At 47.7% G+C, this 19,945-nt stretch overlaps 2 protein-coding genes across 14 annotated transcripts in view; both read left to right on the top strand.

The window, feature by feature from the left end:
• Positions 1 to 19,945, top strand: part of LOC143369209 (uncharacterized) — a 201,425-nt gene that overhangs the window by 124,387 nt on the left and 57,093 nt on the right. The window lies entirely within an intron of this gene.
• Unc-115a (actin binding LIM protein Uncoordinated 115a) overlaps positions 1 to 19,945 on the top strand; it is a 33,817-nt gene that overhangs the window by 6,316 nt on the left and 7,556 nt on the right. For 2 of the 13 annotated variants that reach the window (XM_076813128.1, XM_076813122.1), the window contains exons 1-10: positions 423 to 805; positions 11,660 to 11,820; positions 12,086 to 12,251; positions 13,037 to 13,274; positions 13,574 to 13,892; positions 15,145 to 15,216; positions 15,745 to 15,931; positions 16,089 to 16,348; positions 16,425 to 16,686; positions 17,460 to 17,543. In XM_076813128.1, coding sequence (XP_076669243.1) covers positions 715 to 805; positions 11,660 to 11,820; positions 12,086 to 12,251; positions 13,037 to 13,274; positions 13,574 to 13,892; positions 15,145 to 15,216; positions 15,745 to 15,931; positions 16,089 to 16,348; positions 16,425 to 16,686; positions 17,460 to 17,543 — 1,840 coding nt within the window. In that variant the 5' untranslated portion in view covers positions 423 to 714. Of the gene's footprint in view, positions 1 to 415; positions 806 to 11,659; positions 11,821 to 12,085; positions 12,252 to 13,036; positions 13,275 to 13,573; positions 13,893 to 15,144; positions 15,217 to 15,744; positions 15,932 to 16,088; positions 16,349 to 16,424; positions 16,687 to 17,459; positions 17,544 to 19,300; positions 19,402 to 19,945 lie in introns of those variants that run through there. The other 11 variants (XM_076813129.1, XR_013085378.1, XM_076813123.1 and 8 more) reach the window with 11 other exon arrangements.

Here is a 19,945-nt window from a genome sequence, read left to right as displayed (position 1 = left end):
GAGATTAATGTAACCATGACTGAATTAATTCAAGAGCTTTGTAAAGCGAAAAGAATACTGGATTTTATTCTTTAAATAAATCTTTATTATCGTCTAATGCATTTTATTGAATTTGCATTAAAAATATTTTTAACCATCAACTCGGCTCCCCCCAAGATTAAATCCCGAGTGCGCCACTGGATCGAACATCTCCACAGTTTCTAATCATCAGTCATCGGCTAACAGATCTATATATATATATATGTAAATCCCTTTGAAAAATCGCGGCAAAGAGAAACGGCCGTGAAAAGTAAACGTCAGTGGAGTGGTGGGGATTGACAATCGAAACTCGACGCTCGAATCTCCGCGCCCCCGCGGTCACGATTGGCCGACGCTCAGTCAGTTCGCGATCGTCGGTCGGGTCGGTGATATCGCGCGCGGTGTGGACGCGAGGAAATCGCGATTAGTTCGCGGATCCTCAACAGAGCCCCGAATTTGACTCCCCCAGTGACTTAATACTACCGTCTTCATTCCTCCCCCAACACCTCGATCCACCAAGTTGCCGAGGCCTCGACGCTGGTTAAACTGTACGCTATCGAAGCGCGTTAAATCAGCGTCTCCGCGAACCGAGAGATTTACTATCTTATCGGCGCCTGGATAGGAGAAAAGGAAAAGAGGTGTACCTCGCCCCGCGGGCGGTGGATCGTTACGCAACAGTCGCGAGAAACCGGGACAATGAAGTCGAAGACCAGCCAGGATTTTATTGCGAGTGAAAGTAACGGGGTCAAGAGGGACCAGGAAGTGAAGCAGAAACAGCTGAAAAAGGGTAAGGGTTTTGAAAGCGCAATTAAAAAAACGATTACCCTCTTGTCTCGCGATGTCGCGGATGTATGGTAGATTAGAGCTTTCGTTTTCGGTTAGTTCCGAGGAGTTAGATATTAGAAATAAACGAAACACTTTGCATCCGTCAAAATTAAATGTTGCGTGACGTGGATACTGAATCTTCAGCTGATAAGCCTCCAATCATTTCGAGAAGCCTATCGCCAAGTACCTACTCTGCACTTGAAGGGACCAATGGCTTCGATTCCGCCATGTAATAGTCTATCGTTGAAAGGTAGAAAAATGGAGAAAAGCCTACTCGTTTTTAGATGCGAACTTTTCAAGCGGTTCTGTCTTCGCACACAGATGGAACTCTAATTAAGCACTCGCGATTACGCTGAAGCGTACGAATGTGCAAAAATACACGTAACGCTCCTCGACCGTCGCGTGACGTCATTAGCGATTCGCTAGATAACTGCACGCAGAGTCGTACCCGTAGAAGGAGACGTTAAATTTCAGATCGACAACAACCGACTGTTGGAGATAACGCCGGGGGTGATTAGATAAGGCGATTACAAATGGCAAGTAGCTTTATTAAGAAGGGAACGCTGTCGCCGAGGCAGCGTTCGCCAAGTCACTCCGAAACATGCGATAGGTTCGTTGCCGTCTGGTGCTTGTATTATTCAGTGATAGAGTCCGCCACGATTTTCCCCCGTTCGTGACGCAACTGGCGAAAAGAACGTGACTGTCTGGACACGATCGATGCATCCTTGATCAGCCCGGTTGGCAAGGGGGTTCTGCTATTTACAGTGGTGGTCAAAAGTAAGTTGGAAAGCTAAAGTGAATGACCTGGAGGATGGTAAAAGTAGTAGAGTTCTAGGAGAAGGGAACCAGTGACGGATTTAAGGAAAAAGGCCGAGGTGGCAAAAATTCTGGAACACCATATAGCAAAGTTACAAATAAATGTACGCGTGTGTATTATGAAAATTATGGGAAACGAAAGAAAAATATAGTGTTCGGATGAATTCATTATTTCTTTCTGGAAGATGGGGCCCTGAGGGGGCCTTCTGCAAAAGGACCCAAGCGGCAACTGCTCGTCGGCCACCCGTTAAATTCGCCACTGAAGGGAAGCGTATTTGCGTTATGTAACATCAAAGGGTTTCGGTAGTGGTAATATCTCTTTTATCGCGACTCTGTAACACGTTCACCCTTAATGTCTTCCTGCTCGTGATTCGTTGCTTCAGTAATAGATCACTTCTAACGTGCAACAGCATTTAGTTGCTATTTGTAGCTCCTTCTCGGAACGGCAATTAAAAGACTATCATTGCCGAAGGAGCAGATAAGGAATAATTCCGCCGTAAAAAAATTTTCTGCACCGTGGCTCGCGATTATTGCAATATTGTTTCGCTAATCGACGACCCCCGATGGGAGGTGGAGACACGTTGCTAACGTTGCACGCCAGCCGATTTGTAATTCAATTCTTCAGTCATTTCCCGTGGGCTACCGGCCCGCGATGCCCGATACATTATTAAATAGTTGTAACACCATTGCAATGCAGTTAATTACACGCCGAAGCCTCGTTACATCCTGTTGCATAGGCAATTGACGGTCTCTCGTACAACAATCACGGTGAGTTACGTTTAATTGCCAGGGATTCGAGTACATTTTCCATCGCTTTTCCTCCGCAGCGAAGATTCTCTCTTTTTTTTTTTATATCGCAGCTTTACGTCCGGAATTGAATAGTAACGAGGGCGGCACGGAGTAGTCCTTATCGCCCCGTAATGGTCGATTTATTACGCTTTTTTTTTATGGCGGTGGTCGTTGATATGCCCAGATACGCCGTGCAAAAATTGCTGATAAGAGTAGAACGAGCTATTAAAAGACTAGGAGCTGATAAGGACGGAAACTCGGTGGACTTTTGGTCGAGAAATAGATGGGAGGAAGAAGTCGTGGTTCCGAATGGCCATATTTCCTTCCTGATAGCTCGTTAACGATTTAGTGTTAAAATCCAGTCGATTTACTAACACGTCGTAATCCAATCGCCCTGTTTATTAGCCAGCTCGCGTTCAGACGATAATTACACTAATAATCGTTGCCGGATGATGTCGTGCCATGACGAAAAGTTGAAAATGCTTCGCGCGCATTGTCCAACGCCTAACGCTGCAACCAGGGTTGCCTCCGTTTCACCATATAAATCCCGGAGTGTCACGCATTCCAACCCGGAGATTCGAATATAAACCCGGAGATGGAAAACGCAAAGAAAGGTTGGTTCTCGAATATCCGGAAAACAAATCTGCAATTCTTTTAAACATAAACAGTTGAGAATTTACAAATATCAGTTATTTTAATTAATAATCTTTATTCTATGTATAAAATGGGTACCATATATAACTCTTTAGGGTCACATGGGGCGTATCGCACCCTAAAAAATAAAAATACCACTTTTCACAACCGTGGAAAATCACACGAACACCAAGCAAAATCACAAATATTTTTAATATGTAATAAAAAGTAATATTCCGAGCATAAAATGTGTCTTATAATTATTTTTGTATATGTAGGTATGTATATAGTATATATTAAGTTGTAGGTATATTTGATTATAGGTATACAATAAACAATTGACCTTTAAAACTGGAATTTGTCTCGCTTTACGTCTTCACAAGTCGAGAAATGAGCAGTCTTACAAAGCGTGTATAAGTCGAATTTTCGTTTGTTAAACCTCTCTTACTCGAAAACTCAATAAGCCGAAACCACTGTAATTCGAAGATTTTTTCTCTTCCCTTGAGATTCGAGTTATCGAGGTTCGACTGTATCTGATTTTCCCTACAACCCGGAGATTTCTCCAGTAAAACAGGAGCTCGAAGATTGGCTTCGAAACCCGAAGTCTCCGGGCAAAAAACCGGAGAGGTGGCAGCCCTGGTTGCAACAGTTCGGAACAATTGTAACGATATCGCGTCTTCGTGTATCAGACCCTTGCGCAGTGTGACTGCGGGGATCGAGTTAGCGTTTGCCGCGCAGAAGCGGAGGTGAATAGGCGACGGTGAAAAGGCGAGGTACAGATTCGAGGTAGCAATTAATCCAACCCAGATAACCCTAATTAGCCGCGATTCGTAAACAGTAATCGGACGTACTCAATCGCCAGTCGATTCTGTGACCCAGAGCGCGTCTAGAGAAAGAACCCCGACCACTTATGGGTCGTCGTGTTTGACCCCACTTTGCGACATCCTATTTAGACCACTTACGAATCACATTAACATACCGAACGGCGGAGAAGAGAGTACGTGGTACAGGAGAGACTATTTCGATGATGGATTACCATTAGGAAGATGATTTACGAGACTGTGCAAGTAGAACCGGTCATCTTCTGCAAAGTGAATAGACGCGCAACTTTTGAAGCGTTCTTGTAAATCTTCTACGCCACTGAAGGCTGTGAAACAGAGTAAGGAATATAGAATTATTAGAAATAGACAAAAGTCGAAGTTTCCTTCCCTGGAAAGGAAGGTCAGAACAGACTGGTCTCCTGAGTTCAATATTCTCGAGCCAATCTACTCGACCAGCTCTTCTCTGCGGATAATACACACACTTGTACCTTCGTGGAAGCAAAAAGAAAGAATAATGACGAAGCAAAAAATCGTTACGCAAATAGGATGCTCATTTAAAAACATGTTTGTCTATGAAGATTCCAGCACAGAGGAATACTAATGCGCATTGAAAAGAGGCAGATTTTACCACCTTTAAACTATAGAAGAAAAAGTGGCGCGACGCGGTGGCTTTTAAAAATACGAGCACGTAGCAATGCGGCATCGGCTGCGAAAAGTGTTCGGGGAGAGGAGAGGCGGCGATAAAGTGAAACTTGTTGTTCGTTGAACCCTGGCGTTTCAGAGGGAATTTTAGGTAGCCTGGAAACACCGTTTCGCGACATCCCATTTAGAACGGCTTATGAATCATATTAACGTGCTCTCTGCAGTGGGGTACGGTGGATGTAGGGCACGCTGCGTGTGGGTGAACGGCAGTGATGTAACTCGTTTCTTTCCCGACGACCCCTCGTTCCTGCCGTACGAATTCTAAGTTTCGTTGTCACCAGTCGCCTTGCGAAATCGCGAACTTTTATTCGAGCGGAGGTAGCCCTCGGTTCTGAATAGACGGATATCAGGCACAAGTGGCTTCGTAGGTGTAGTAGGTTACAAGATTGTCCAGCTGTCCACGCTCGTTCCTCCTTATCATCGCTCATTAGAAATTCCAAGCACTCCCACGGCAGCTCGGGCCGGCCGTATGTGCACGCGATTGCTGCGGCGGATTCGCAGCCAGGAATTCCAGATTATTAAGCTGCCGCGTGTGGAAACAGCAGGCGCGTATCCGCGATTGCAAAACTCCCGCTGGAGGCGAACTGTACCTAATGGCTCTTCAGCGTTTAGTAATCTCGTGTCGGCGACACTCGAGGTCTTCTTCCAACTCTGCTGAGAGGATGTGTTGAGATCGAGTGGAAGGTCTGCAGTAGGGCTGTTCGAGTACTCGAGTATTCGAGTAGCTTGAAATTCGGACCGAGCCGAGTACACGAAAAAAGCGAGCGGCTCGAATAGAACCGAGAACGCGAATTTTTTCGAGCAGCTCGAATAGAACCGAGAACACGATTTTTTTCGAGCGGCTCGAATAGAACAGAGAACTCGATTTCTTTCGAGCCGTTCGAAAAAAATCGAGTTCTTGCTTTTCTTCGAGCTACTCGGTCCTTTCGAGCCGCTAGCTTTTTTTCGAGTACTCGGCTCGGTTCTGTTCTTCGAGCCGAGTCAGGCTCGGCTCGCTTTTTCCGAGTACTCGAGTCTGCAGGAATCCTTGGACTCCAGAATGGACGCTCCACGTGGATTATTGGAGTGGAATCAGAGTTGGGCGTTATCCGAATAAGTTTTTATAATTTCGAATAATGCTCAACTCCGAGTGAAATGTCGAATTTAACACGGATTTTCGAATGCGACTAAATATTAGTTACACTAGATTTTCTGCACTTTCGGTTACTTTCGTCTGTCTAACTTTCTGCTCTGCTTACTCCGTGGTACGTTTCAACGACGCAGTGCCAGTCGATCGAAAGCTGTCTTAAATTGAATCAGGAGTGACGTGCAGACGAGGGTGTGTCTCTTCGCGACAGACTCTGCTCGCTTTAACCAGACCTCGCCTCGCGTTGATATTTCTCATCAAGGTACTCGCTCGATTTCCCGTATCGCGTTTAAAATTGCCTCAGGGACCTCAACGGATACGGCTATTTCGCCACAGTTGTGGTATCTTTAATCTTCCACAGTCAATCTCTCTGGAATCGATGACATATTCAATCTACAGACACATATCTCCCTTCGACGCACCCAGTCCAATTGGCAGATAGCCCAGAGTCTCGTCCCATCGATTTTCTGCATTGTTCTTCGGCGCGTCCTCTGCCGAATAGCCGAAAATTCCGGGCTATCGGTTCTGGGCACCGTTCTCGGGCGCATTTCCAAGTAGATAACCAAATACCATTAGCTGACCAGCGGCCGTAGCCGTGATGGAAAACACCGGTTCTCGTTAGATCACCGAAGTTAAGCATCACGGGGCGGTGTACTGGGGAAAGATGGGAGACCACCTTTCTCCCGGTGCGCTGCTGCTGCTGGGACCCGAAGGAGAGACGAGCGATAAAAAAAAATGGAACTATAGTTCGTTGGGCAATATAAGCAAAAATAAGCTTGAAACGCCATCCAGCTTAAAACACAGGAAAACAATAAAAACAAACAAACAATATCATTAGCTGTCGATTTCTCTTGAGCAATTGAAATCGTCCAGAGAAGAGCCGCGCTCGCTTCAAGCTTTTACCTCGCGCGACACCGCGATACAGGGTGACGTCAAATATATGAACGGCACCGTGGCATGATGTCACCGCGTATTTTTAAAGTCCCCGCGGTGTGAACGTTTCGCGCGAACCACGAAATCTTTTAATCAACCGTCTTTCGCAGAGTTGTGCATCGTTATACAGCATCTGGACGCATCATGGTAACGCGATCGAGCTTCTTGGGGACGCTATTCCAAAAGAGTAATTCGAATTCGATTCATACGAATGAATGAGCCTCGTCGAAGCGTATCCGATCGCTGGTCGGCTAAATCCCGAGCCTCGTTTCCATTCTAAATCATCCTCGAACGCCATTGTCACGCGTACTCCTCCGCGAACCCCCAATCGAGCACGTACCGTGACGTTTAAACGAGACTAATGAGAGCAGCGAGAAAGGCTGATTAATATTTCCGGAAAAGACGAGAGTCATCGCGCCCGCGCAGCGAGTAAAAGTCACGCCAGGGCTGTGACAAATTGATACGCCTTTGGTACGGTGTGATTGCATCGTTCTAATATATACAGAGGGCTTTTCGAAAGCGGTTGTCCAAAATTTGTTCAAGGTTTCAATTATTTAAAGTCCTCGGTTTTACACGTGACCTCGTAGACACTAGAACAATAATTATCAAAGTCTCGGACTTATCCTTGGTCCTCTAAGTCCACAACAATACGGCTACCAATTTCACGCGGTCATTTTTGACTCATCCCATATTTTCGTCCCACGATGACATCAGCTCGGATACAAGAGGAGGGCGTATAAATCTGCATGAATCGTGCCCGTCAAACCGTGTTTTTCATGCAGTCGAAATAGTCGTAATTACTCATCGGCTCGAAGAAAGTGGATTACGCTAATCACGCCTTCTTTTGTTGCCAGCAGTTTCGCGATATGGATGGAAAGTTGTTTGCACGGCGAGCAAATCGATCGGCTCCTCTGCCAGAGATAACCGCAGTCTCAGGCTTTTCTAACGGTGAATTGTTTCTCGCAGAAGCAACCGGAAATCCCCATTCTTCCACGCGATTGTAATTCGCAGATAGATGGTAATTTATCGACGCCGCGGACAGCCGATGGATTTCACGTTCAAAACAACCGATAATTTAATGAAACAGTTGCCTTTATCATCTGCTACTCCTCTTGGAGATGAATCATTGAGTTCGAACGTCACTGCGCTCTATTCTGGACTCGTGATCCAGTTTAATACGGTTCGAGTGTCCTGAGAGTACAACTTTAATGCAAAATTAATCCTGTCGTGAAGACTCACGTCTCAGTGACAAGTTGCGCCACATTTCTTAATTATTTCCTTAACGTGTGGCTACATATGTACAGTAGCCGACAAAATAGTTACCACTTTTTGGATTTGCTTTATTTTTGTTATCCTTTAACATCAACTTGGAACTGTGGTATGTGTTTAATATGCATATACCGATGGATAATTGAAAGCTATATAAAACCCAGTTAAAATTGAGTTTATGTAACTAACAAAAAAAAAAGAAATTTTATGACATTGAACGGGATAACACATTTTTGGGGCCGACAAAGGAGTTACCACTTTTGGTATTCTTTTAGGCCGTCCTAAAAGCAGAAGGTGCCCTCACGAAATATCAGATTCTTTATCACTTTTCAAAAGTGGTAACTTTTTAACAATTTCAAAAGGGTGTTTTCGTGTTTAATGTTGTGCAGAGCTTTTGTTTACTAGTAAAATAAATTCAACTTTAACTACGTTATATACAGTTTTCAATTCTCTGTCAAACTATGTATATTGGGCACATGCTGCAGTTTTGAGCTGATGTTAAAAAATAATAGAGGTAGAGTGGATCGAAAAAGTGGTAACTTTTTTGTCCGCTACTGTACATCAATCTGTACCCACTGAGGTGATAAAAAGATGCAGTACTACGTCCAAACATTCTAAGTTCAGCTTGTGGGGTGGTATATATGGGGTAAAGTGAGCTGAAGTAAAATATGATCTTTAATTAAGGATGTAACTATTAAATTAACTTTATCAGAACTTTTAAAACATTTAATTATTGTCTTCAGAAAAAAAGTTTACCCCAAGGCTCACTTTACCCTGGTGTCCCATACTGCATCCATCGACTCCATATTCAGCTTACAACCGTAGCATTTCATGAAATGCTTATAACTCCGCCTTATAGCCGACATAACGCTACCAACATTCGCCACCTACAAACCTCGCAGACATAACATCGAGTCAACGGTCTTGCGCCCGTTAAAAACCATTTACGTAACCAAACTGATGCGATTCTCGGCCGCAGCTGTTACGGCTACACGTGGAAAAAGCTCGCGCAATGGCGTCGGTCGAGCGGTTTTACGATCTCCAATCATCGTGCCGCCTACCGTCACGAACCGATATCGTCTCGCCTTCCATCGTCCCGACGTCGCCAGAAACTTTCATCCGCTTTGCCTTCGTTTCCCCGCCTAATTGCGATCACCCACGCGATGCCACACCACCGTGGATCACGGCATCGACCCAGGACACGTCGCTTCCCGCGATCCGCTCGCCGATTAAACGCAGAAACCGGATCGCGTTTTTGCGCGAGCGAGGATAATTGAAAAGTGGACAGGCCGCCGGTGGAAGAAGACGCGCCGAAAGCTCCATTAACTCCGCTGAAAAGCGGCTGGAAATTACGATCGGAACGTCCTCGAGCGCGCGTAAAACTGTTTAATCGCGACGAATCGCTGCGACTCGCTCAAGGGAATCGTCCGCCGCGTAGCGCGTCGCTTCTTCACCGCCGATTATCCGCGCCGCGCTGACAGGGAGCAGCCGCGCACTGCCCACCGAACGCTTCTCTCGCATGTGCGAAAAGACGGGCGGTGTAGACGGAGGTCGGCAGCTAACGACTCGGGCGATCGACCGCACCTGGTTCGACCGCTTCCAGTTGGCGAGCCGCGTCTGAAAGAGAAGACCTTCACCCCGATTCGATACGCGCGTAAGTGCACTCCGACAAGTGCTCGGACGGCCTTTTTCTCCAGCTCCCGTTTTTCGCTCGCATACGGTAACCGGTGTGCTAAGCGGCTCTTTGAGTCACGCTTTACAAGCCCCACGAGCGGATTACGCGTGTAGCGCGCCATATTCTTGCGCTACGTGCCCGGCCTCGCGATCTGGCCCAACTCCATTAACAAGTTCGCGCCGCCGGGCCCCTCGGCTAAAGCCGCGTATTCACCTGCGCATTCGCTCCGAATATGCATTCGGCGCGCACCGATTTTTCGCTCGTCTGGTGTTAGGCGCGTGTTCGGGCCGAACCGCTTGTTGGCGGTCCGTCAAAGCGCGCATTCGGGTCCGAAACAATACCATGAAATGGACGCCGCAAATTTCACTCAACCTCGAACGCGCGCTGAGCTCCGAACGGGCACAAAATCGGTGCGCGCCGAATGAACGTTCAGGGCGAATGCGCAGGTGAATACGCGGCCTTACAGGCGACGAAAGTGAGCAGAGAAGAGAGCGAGGATCCGACAAACCTGCCGATGATTCCAGAAGAGTATTTCGTCGATGATAGTGCAAAACCGCGTACGAGCAGTTTGTAAATACCGCGTATCTGCAAAAGTAGCAAAATTCAGATTTCGTGCCCACGGTTGCCAAGCACTGTTTCACTTTTTTTTTAAAGTTAGGCCATGTGAAATAGCCAATAGGAAGCCGCCTTTTTACCAACGGAACCAGCAGGTACAAGGATACCGTGAATCTGTCTCTCATAGCAAGTTGGCGACAAAACCGCGCATTTACAGAGAAATCAGGTGAAGCGACGGCACGTTTGGTGCGTGAACGTGACTTTACACAGAAATCAAGCATTTTTATGATGAATTGATGTTAGTATTTATTACAAGGACTGCCAAAACTGTCCAAAGTTCAGTCAAAGAAAACCCCCTTGAAATGGCTGAAATATCAAGTTTTTTCATCCTCCTGTAAAATCGGTAAAATGCAGAACCGCGGTATTTACAAACAGTTCATACGCGGTTTTGCACTATCATCGACGATTTCCCTATTATTCTAACCTGGCCGTTCCTAGCTTCCTCCCTTACACCAATTTCATCATGGCGGAATCGATCGCAGCGAAGTAGCGATCGAAATCGATTAACCGCAATTTTTTTCTCACTCCCACGAGCTCTAGACACCCGGCAATCGACTGTTCTCGGATCAGCTAGAAAGGCGCGGATCATAAAAGAGAAATCGCATTCTTTCGCGGTGGATAATCGAGATTCTGTGCTTCTCGTAAAACTTCGTGCGGAATGGAATCGCACCGAATCTCAGCCGTTTTCACAGTTGGTTATTCTCAGTCGTTCGGCTCTTTGATCGCCGGTGGAGCGCAAACAGCCCCGCGATTCAAGCAGAGTCCGGAGACATCCGCGCCGGGAATGTTTATCCCTCGATCTTCGCTTCTTATTGGACAGAGAAATGCCACTTGGCATCCAATTAGCGCGCGGGATTAGGAACGATAGGGATCGACCGGCTCTTTTGAAAGGAATTACCCGTAAGAATGCGTTACCGCTTCCTGGAAACGGCAAATAGAGCAGGGATCCGAGCACGGGAGCCGTTCCACTCTATTTGCTATTAATTAGCCCAGCGTTTTCTCGGCAGAAGCCCGAACAGAATCCTGGGATCCTTCCGCGAGCGGGGTAGGAAGTCCTTTCTAGGCGATCGCCCACGGTGAGAGCACCGGTTCGCGCGGGACTTTTACCTTCGACGAGTGAAAGACTGGTTGCTCGACGATCGTAGATAGAACGCCGACCCGGCAAGAAGTTCTCCTTTCTCCGCGCGGAAAGAACGCGTGCCGCGGGCTTAAAAGTCGCGGGTAATTAGGCCCCGACGGTGGGACTCGATGCAGGAAGACGTTCGAGGCGAGCTCTTCGCCCGGGCCCGATTAAAAACGGCGGTAATACATACCGCCGCTGTTCGAGCCGAGATTGCGATCTCAAGCGGCTGGATAGTTCCTGTCCCAGGTTACGGATCACAGGGATCGGGAAAATGTACGAGCGCTCGCCGTGACGTGATTATTTCTCTGTTGCAGGTAAAACGTTCTGCCAGTCTTGCAAGAAGAAGTGCAGCGGAGAGGTGTTACGAGTGCAGGACAAGTATTTCCACATAGGGTGTTTCAAGTGCGCCCAGTGCAACACGAGCTTGGCGCAGGGTGGCTTTTTCGCGCGTGAGGGCTCTTACTACTGCACCAAGGTACTGAAACGTATAAATAAAGGATAAAAAAAAAATACCGCGGCCAATAAGAAAATAGGGCAGGCAGAAATGAAGCTCGGAGAGGCGCGGGTATTTGGAGCGCGTAATGCACCCGCGGTAAATAAAGGCTCGCGTTTCCCTGCCTCGAGCAGATCCTCGCGCGGAATTTGAAAAACACCGGTCGAAGGACGCCGTTCGTATCCCCCCCAGAGATATATTTTGCAGCGGTTTTGCACGATGTTCTGGAGCTTTTCTAATGTTTCAGGATTACAGAGAACGCTGGGGCACCAAGTGTGCCGGCTGCGGAGAGTACGTGGAGGGCGACGTGGTGACTGCCGGCGAGAAACACGCGTTCCATCCGAATTGTTTCCACTGCCAGAGATGCCGGCAGCCGTTGCTGGGTCAAGGGACGAAAGTGTCCCTCGTTCAAGGTGGGTTGACACGGAGATCGTCCTCGGTTGAACGCAGCGGAATGGAAGGGCGTACCTGCGGCGAGGTTTGGCGCGCAACAAACGTTTCATTCATTGCCTTTTGATGCGGCCCGCGAGATTGGCGTACCGGTCGACCCGTTCAAGCAAATTACCACTTGGGTGTATCGCTGCCCCGGATTAACGAGGCTATGCACGCGCGGCCTTGTAACGATTACACGGTTAAACGGCTGAAAACACGTCTGCGCGGGGATACTCGAAACGATGGTCCCTATCGCCCAGCTAAACTGCTCTGCTTCAGATCGCTCCCATTGTCCGCGTGCAAATATTTATGCGCCTCTGCAACGGCCTCGGTTTATCGAGCGTCCCGCGCCGATACCGATGCACTCCGCGTATTTTTAGAGAACCGATCCCGCAAATATACTCGAGTCTTTTTATCGCGTACTTTCGAATTTCGCGAACGCGAATCCGCGGAGGCTGGCTGCGTTGTGCTATCCTCGTTCGCGACGAGAATTTATATCTTTCGTATCGGTGATTCACTGCACAGTGAAAAAATCCGACGACCAGAATTACGGAGCTATTTATACCGTACGCCGCGAAACGGGCAAATCGAACCAGTAAACAATCGCGAGACTACATGCACGCTTGCCGGCGAGTACAAACGATGAATCAGCCGTGGAAGATACGCCCTGGGCCGGGATAAAGGAGACAATAGCGTCGGGTGTGCGTCAGCAGCCGGACCGACGACCGGATCTGTTCAATCTCAACTAACCGCGGGTTGTCTATAGGTCAAGCTCTATGCCATCGATGCGTCGGTATCCCGGTTCGAGAGGCCTCGACGCCGGTTGGCAATAGCGCTGCGACCAGAGGACCCAGCGACGGCACCTCCGACCCCGGTGCTTGCGCTGGTTGCGGAAACCAATTACGAGAAGGTCAGGCTTTGGTCGCTCTCGATCGCCAGTGGCACGTCTGGTGCTTCAAGTGCCACAGCTGCGACACCGTGCTCCACGGCGAATACATGGGAAAGTGAGTAAGATGGCCTCCTCTTGCCAGCCCCTTACAATTAGCCTCGGAGTACTAAGGGTACAGAGGGTTAAAGCTTGGAATCCCTGATATGGGTTTCTTCGTCTTGCCACTCCAGAAGAGTAACTATATTACTAGGGTACAGAGGGTTAAACCTTGCAGTCCCTGAAGTAGGTTTCCTTCCGATTGGTGTCGCGTGAAATTTTCATTGGATGGTTGAATTCGGGACCCGGGTGGTAGAGGAGTTTGACTTTGAAAAACTCCTGATAATCTTCAACGCCATGATGAACTCTGTTGAACAGAGACGGGGTGCCTTACTGCGAGAAAGATTACCAGAAGCAGTTCGGGGTGAAGTGCGCCTACTGCAACCGCTACATCAGCGGCAAAGTGCTGCAGGCAGGCGATAACCATCACTTTCACCCCACCTGTGCCCGATGCACCAAGTGTGGAGATCCCTTCGGCGATGGGGAGGAGATGTACTTGCAGGGTGCCGCTATATGGCATCCGCGGTGCGGCCCGGGGCCCAGCGGGCCCAACGGTATCGTGAATGGACACGGCGAGGCTCACACCCCTCAGCATCGGGAGTCGGAACGGATTTCCAGCAGCGCTTCAGAGATGCAGGTAAGGCGGTGTGCGTCGGACACGGTGAAAAGGAATCGCGATCGAGGGTTGTCCTTGATCCTCGTCCAAGTGGAAACGAGTTGGAGCATCGAGGAGCAGTCGATGGAAAGCGATTGGTCCCTTGAAATGCGATGTTTGATCCCCGTTGAAGCTGCGTTTATCCTCAGCTGTACACCGGGTGCATTTGATTCTCGAACGTTACCTACCCTCGCACACTGAAACAGCTGTTCCCTCCTAGACGCTCTCTATATCTTCCTCGCGAAGGAGGGGCCGTCTCTTTCACTGTATAAGCGCGGTTGGTGCGTAAGAATTAAACGCACTCGGTGTACATTTCATTCGGAACTGGCGAATTGTATAGCTATGTTGTAAAAGTCTGTACCATATCGTGCGAGTGTATATTCGTTGCTACTTGTGTGGATGGTGATTGTTACACTTGTTTCATTCGTGCCGTTGCAACATTATTAAAGGGCACACCATTTTCGCGGTCAACTGTCCGTGAGTTCGATCACGTATCATGGAACTTCGTGGAAGAAGCGTTTCATTGATTCATTTCTTTTTATGCTCAGTCTAACATGTGTTTAGTTGCCACTCTGTGTCTTCACGATCATACAGACGTTCGATAAGTTAAGGATATTAACACTGTTCTAAATTGACACGTGCACGTCGCTCTCAACGTCCGCCGAAATGCATTTTCAGCTGCATCGTACGCTGTCGAACGGCACAGCTCGCACCCCCGTGCATACTGAATTGAGCTTGCCAGCCGACTGTAAACCGATCAATGGGGGATGGGAGTGTTTTAATAAACTCGCGATTGGAACGCGAGAGTTCAGCTTGCATCGTGCTTATTCTGGATTGTTATTGGACGAACGCGACGCCCGTGCGGAACGTCTTGCTGCTCGGTTAATTCTCTGTCGCTGTCCAATTACTCCGAGCAATTTAGTGTAGACCAATCTAGAGCCTAAAGTACCTATCCACTTTTACTGGTAACAGCTTTGTGTATAGCTTAATGTCCACTCTATTCGACGATGTGTACATATGGCTTCCTTTAACCATGCATTGCTCCTTAACGTGTCGTTGTGTCTTCTCCGCACGCTTCGATGTCCGAGTTTCGATATTATATAGATATACATATATACTATACATATATACTTGAACAAACTTTACCATATTTGATTTTATTATTTTTTATTTCTATTATTGCTTCTTCTTAATCGTTGTTTACCTTTTCTTTTCGCACGGTCATTGTGTATAGTTTTCATTGCGGTCACGCACGCCAAGCCTGAACGGATCACTCTGCAGCCCTTACAGCAGCCTCAGTCGCAAGGTATGCCACGTATCTCCTACCACGGACACTCTTTCAAGAAACTTCTGGCTGTCGCTGGTCCACCGTCACGGAAAAACTAGACTTAGAAAGGAGCTCTCCACCTAACCCTGGCTCTTTCGAGATTCTCAGAGCTTTCACGGTCTGCGTTCTAGCAGATGGATATTGCTCAAGGCTTCGGAGCGTGCACCGTGTCCTTTTGGAAGCTTCGCGAGATACGTACTCTATTGACAGCTGAGAGCTGTTCGCAAGCTTTGCATCGATGCGTCTGTACGTACAGTATATGCAACAGTACCCTTCCAAAAGGGCAGAGCCGAGGAGCTGGGAAGCCTCGAGCAATGCAAGCTCACCGGTTGATCCCCCCGCCGATCAGCGCGTTTCTTGGAAGGGTGTCGAGCGCAATTGAGTTTTTATCTTCCTTTGCCGAGCACACAGCTAAAGTTAACGATACGACAGACGCTCTCACGACACACCACAGTAAACAGCATAGCACGAGTCTAGCCGCGATAATATATGCGTTAATTGCCCCAGTATTACCCCGCGCGAACCGGCAGCCCTGGCCTGATATTGCGGGAGTACGGGCGCGGCGCATCCGAGGATGTGTCTAGGATTTACACTTACTCGTACTTGACCGAAACGCCCAGCCAAGGATACTTGAGACGTCCTATTCAGCCGTACGACAAGCCTCCGACTAGCCCGCACTTTCATAGGCCCAGCTGTGAGTCATCTATTTCTCTTCCTATCTCTCATTTTCGGCGCGGGATCGCCGTGAACCCGCTCCCGCCGCGCGGAGCCGATAAGAAAGCCTGCTCCAAGTAGCGAAGATCGGCGACGGGCACGCCGCCACTGTAAATCGTGTCGTCGCGGTATTTTAGCGTCACGCTCGATAAGGAGCAGCGGAGGGCGCAGCAGCCGATCAGGAATGCGAGCCCTGGTCGACGCTCTCAGCGAGACCAGACCCAAGTCGCCGGCCAGCCAAGTAGATAATGACGAGCCAATAGAGCTGGCGCATTATCCGGACGCCATGAAGCCGCCTCCTGGAGCTAAACCGCCCATCGAGAGGGACGACTTCCCCGCGCCCCCTTATCCTTACACCGATCCCGAGAGGCGCAGACGATGGTCCGACACGTACAAGGTACGCAGCCACAGATTCCCGACCTACTACCGAGCGCCGGTCTTTCGCGGTTCGATGACGAGATTCGATCGTTCAGGGTGTGCCTGCGTCCGACGACGAGGACGAGGTGGACAACAAGGGGTACATAAAGGAGGTGGAGGAGAAGCTGCAGAAGGAGCAGGACGAGCTGAGCAAAATCGACACCGGTATAGCGAAGGTGTTCCTGCACGACCGCGAGAAGGACCGGGAGAACTTGAGACACAAGGCAGCCAACGTTGATCCTAGGAACGCATCGAGGACACCGTCCGCCGCCAGGGAACCGACCTATAGACTCCGATACGAGAGCCCCGTTGGCGCATGTAAGTCACTGCGAATTGTCTAATTTCCTGCATCGTGGGTGGGAAGGATGTAACGTACGAGCTTGAGGGACAATCGAGTAGTAGAGTGACAATGAGACACGATGCACCGAATGTACTTTGTGGTACTCGTTATGGGACTCTGGAGTTTCCAAATGTTCTTATAATTAAGGTAGGGTCATTCGGGGAAATATGCCACAGTTATCTTTGAAACGCGATATCTCGCAAGTATAAGTAGATACAGGGGAAAAGATATGAAAGTGTAACTAATTCTGTGTATTGCCTAATAAGTAGAGATATGTTACTTTTGTGATTCAATGAGAAACGTACAAATACAAAAGTCCTCGAAAGTGGCACATTACCCAAGTGGTGGGTAAATATGCCACAAGGTCTGAGGTAATATGTCGCAAGCTATGAAGTGCGAACTAATCACTCAAATTTTTCAGAATCAACAATATTTTAAACTATTCAAGCTGGTAGTGTAACTAATAACAAATATTTGAACCCAATGAAACGTAAAATATATTTGAGAAAAAGCTATTTTTCACAAACTAAACAGTTTACAGCCCCCAATCTCTACGCAGTCTTCATGGACCCACTTTTTGCAACAAGTAGTTTTTACCAAGTCACGTTTAGGTCCTTTTAGACAGAATCCCCTGAGCTCCAGATGTTGTATAAATTAATTATGCTACTATCTAGTCTAGATTCCTCCCGCCCACAATGATTTCGTATCCAAGAAACCGAGTTACAGCTTAGAGTGTATTTCTTCTCCACAGCGCCGTCGAGAAATATAGATCACGCCCGGCCCTGGGAGGACGACGACGGTTTCAGTTACAAATCGAGCGGCCCCAGTTACAACGGTAAGCCTCTTGAGCCGGGCAGATAGTCCGAATCGAATCACTTTTTTTTTTTATCATGATCGTCTCATTAACATAAGTGATAATAATATCATCTCATACATGTCCACACGTTCGCACATGACACTAACATAACCACTCTACCCGTTTGAAGTAACATCGAGCCGAGCATTAGATTCCGAGGCGATTAGAGGGGGTTGGGCGAAGCGAGAAACGGGCCCCGTTTCGTGCCAGATAATAGGAAAGAAAGGTTTGCGACGTGCGAATGTTGCTGTTGTAGGGGGAAGGGTGCCGTGCTCGATTAACGAACGATAAAGCGAGCGCGTGCGTGACTCGAAGCAGGATGTTTAAGTTTTTTTTTTTAAGTGGCATAGCACCCCGAACACCCGCACACACTGGGGCGCCCATTAACGTTTTAACCAGGTGATGTATGTTCCGCTTCTGCATGTGGCCGGCGTGTATATACCATCAATGTGCTTGCCTCTACTTATCGTCTCTCTTGATCATTCGTCCTGTCAGTATCATGCCAAACAGTATACGTCGAAGATGATCCTTCGAAGTAGCCGTATGTCGATATATATCCCAGCTCTCTCTTCCATTCGTGATCATACCGTTGATTACCCTAGGCTACATTTTGCTGCTCCTATCGCATGGTACTACTACTACTATCGTCTCACTCTTCGCAACTGTTCATCATACACGAACACACATTGATAAGCAGTATTTATACATCATTCTCTCATATCTTTTCAATGTTTCGTGCCTGCAATGCTGGAAGATGCGATACACTCTTTAAGTCTCGTAGACGTGTAACGTAACTCTTTCCTTCGCGTGACAATCACGTCCCCTTCGCCTTTGCACATCTTCCTGTGTCCTGCGCGGAGCGAAAGAAGTAGTGGCCACGGCTCTCACAGATGAATTTATATAGAATTCGTCTCTCCGTCGAAATTTACTCGATAAGGGGTCGTTCTTAAATTACGGAAGGCTTCTTGGGGGCGGGAGGGGGTCGCGAATTTCTTACGTTTTCTTACAAAGGGGGAGAGGGAGTCAGGTAGCATCTTACGTAATAAGAAACCGAGTTAAATGAATTATATTAACCTTTAAGGGGTTATGCTTACCCGTGAAGTCTGAAAAAACATGTATATTCGGGAATTTTAGGGGGAAAACTTTAGGTTTTTTAAAACAAACCTTTATGTATTTGAAAGTGTACATGTTAAATTACTTGTAGAAAATTTCGCGATGGAAAATTCCATAAATATTAAGGAAACTGAACATTTTTAAAATAAGTACAAATATTTATTTACCATTTTAATTATACATTTTTTGTGAAAATTCGAAAACCGGATTAACCGGTTTTTTGGGAATAGTGGAATTCGAGAACCGGTTTTTTCAAAAGTCGGTTTTTGTATAAACCCTAGAGAGAACCGTTTCCTCGTAAAGAAGATCATACCTACCCCTCCAGCTTTTTACCTTCCTGCCAAGTGGAGCCTATTCAACCTTCACTTGCCAATTTAAAATAAATCTCTGCGTTACCAAATCCCCACCGATGATCGATGCGTGAAAGCCGTGCCTGCTTCTTTCACCCCCGGGCACAAGAAGGCCCCGCGGTGCCGAGCAAGGTGTCTTCCAACGTTGGCGGCTTGGTCACTTAAAAATCGGATAGGGATACCGATGAATCTACGGTTAGCCGCCACCGCCACCTGTATCATCGTGTCTCTATTTGTGTTCTTGTGTTTGTGTTGTGTTTGCGCGGGCGGCAGTTGGGAGGTCATCGGCACGTTCCCCGGCTCCCAGAAACTATCCACCCGTTGGTACTCAACGCGCCTTCACTCTTCCAAACGCCGCTAGGCACTATCATTCGGTGAGTCCGTGAACTTTCCAGTTTCCACCTACCGTTGATCTCAAGTCAAGCGAGCCAAGTAAGCGCGACCGCTTCTTTTCACGCGAAAAGAAAAGAAACGAACCAGGGCGAAAGCGAATTTCACCTGGAACCCCCGAAACTCATGAAATTCGCCTTTCCACGCCACGGTGGACCAAAGAAAGACTTCTCAAGAGCAGCCGTCGCGTAAACGAGAGGAATGATCCGACACTCGATTATGTATTTATTGACTTGTCTTCACCGGAGGCATGCTTCTCTCTCTCTTTCTCTCTCTCTCTGTATCTCTCTTTCTCTCTCTCCCTCTCTCTCTGTCTCTCTCTGTTTCTGTTTCTCTGTCTGTCTTTTTTTGTTTCGTAATCTCTAGCTTTTATTGGATACAACGTTTATTGTACTTACACACATACACACACAGGTGCTGGCTTCTTCCGTACGTAAATATATATATTTATATATATTATATATCTATCTATACTATAGTCAATTTCTGTATTGTACACACGTGTTACCATCCGCACACGAGATACGC

Source organism: Andrena cerasifolii, chromosome 5, assembly GCF_050908995.1.
Source record: "Andrena cerasifolii isolate SP2316 chromosome 5, iyAndCera1_principal, whole genome shotgun sequence".
Taxonomy (NCBI): domain Eukaryota; kingdom Metazoa; phylum Arthropoda; class Insecta; order Hymenoptera; family Andrenidae; genus Andrena; species Andrena cerasifolii.
This window is presented reverse-complemented; position numbering and strand designations above follow the sequence as displayed.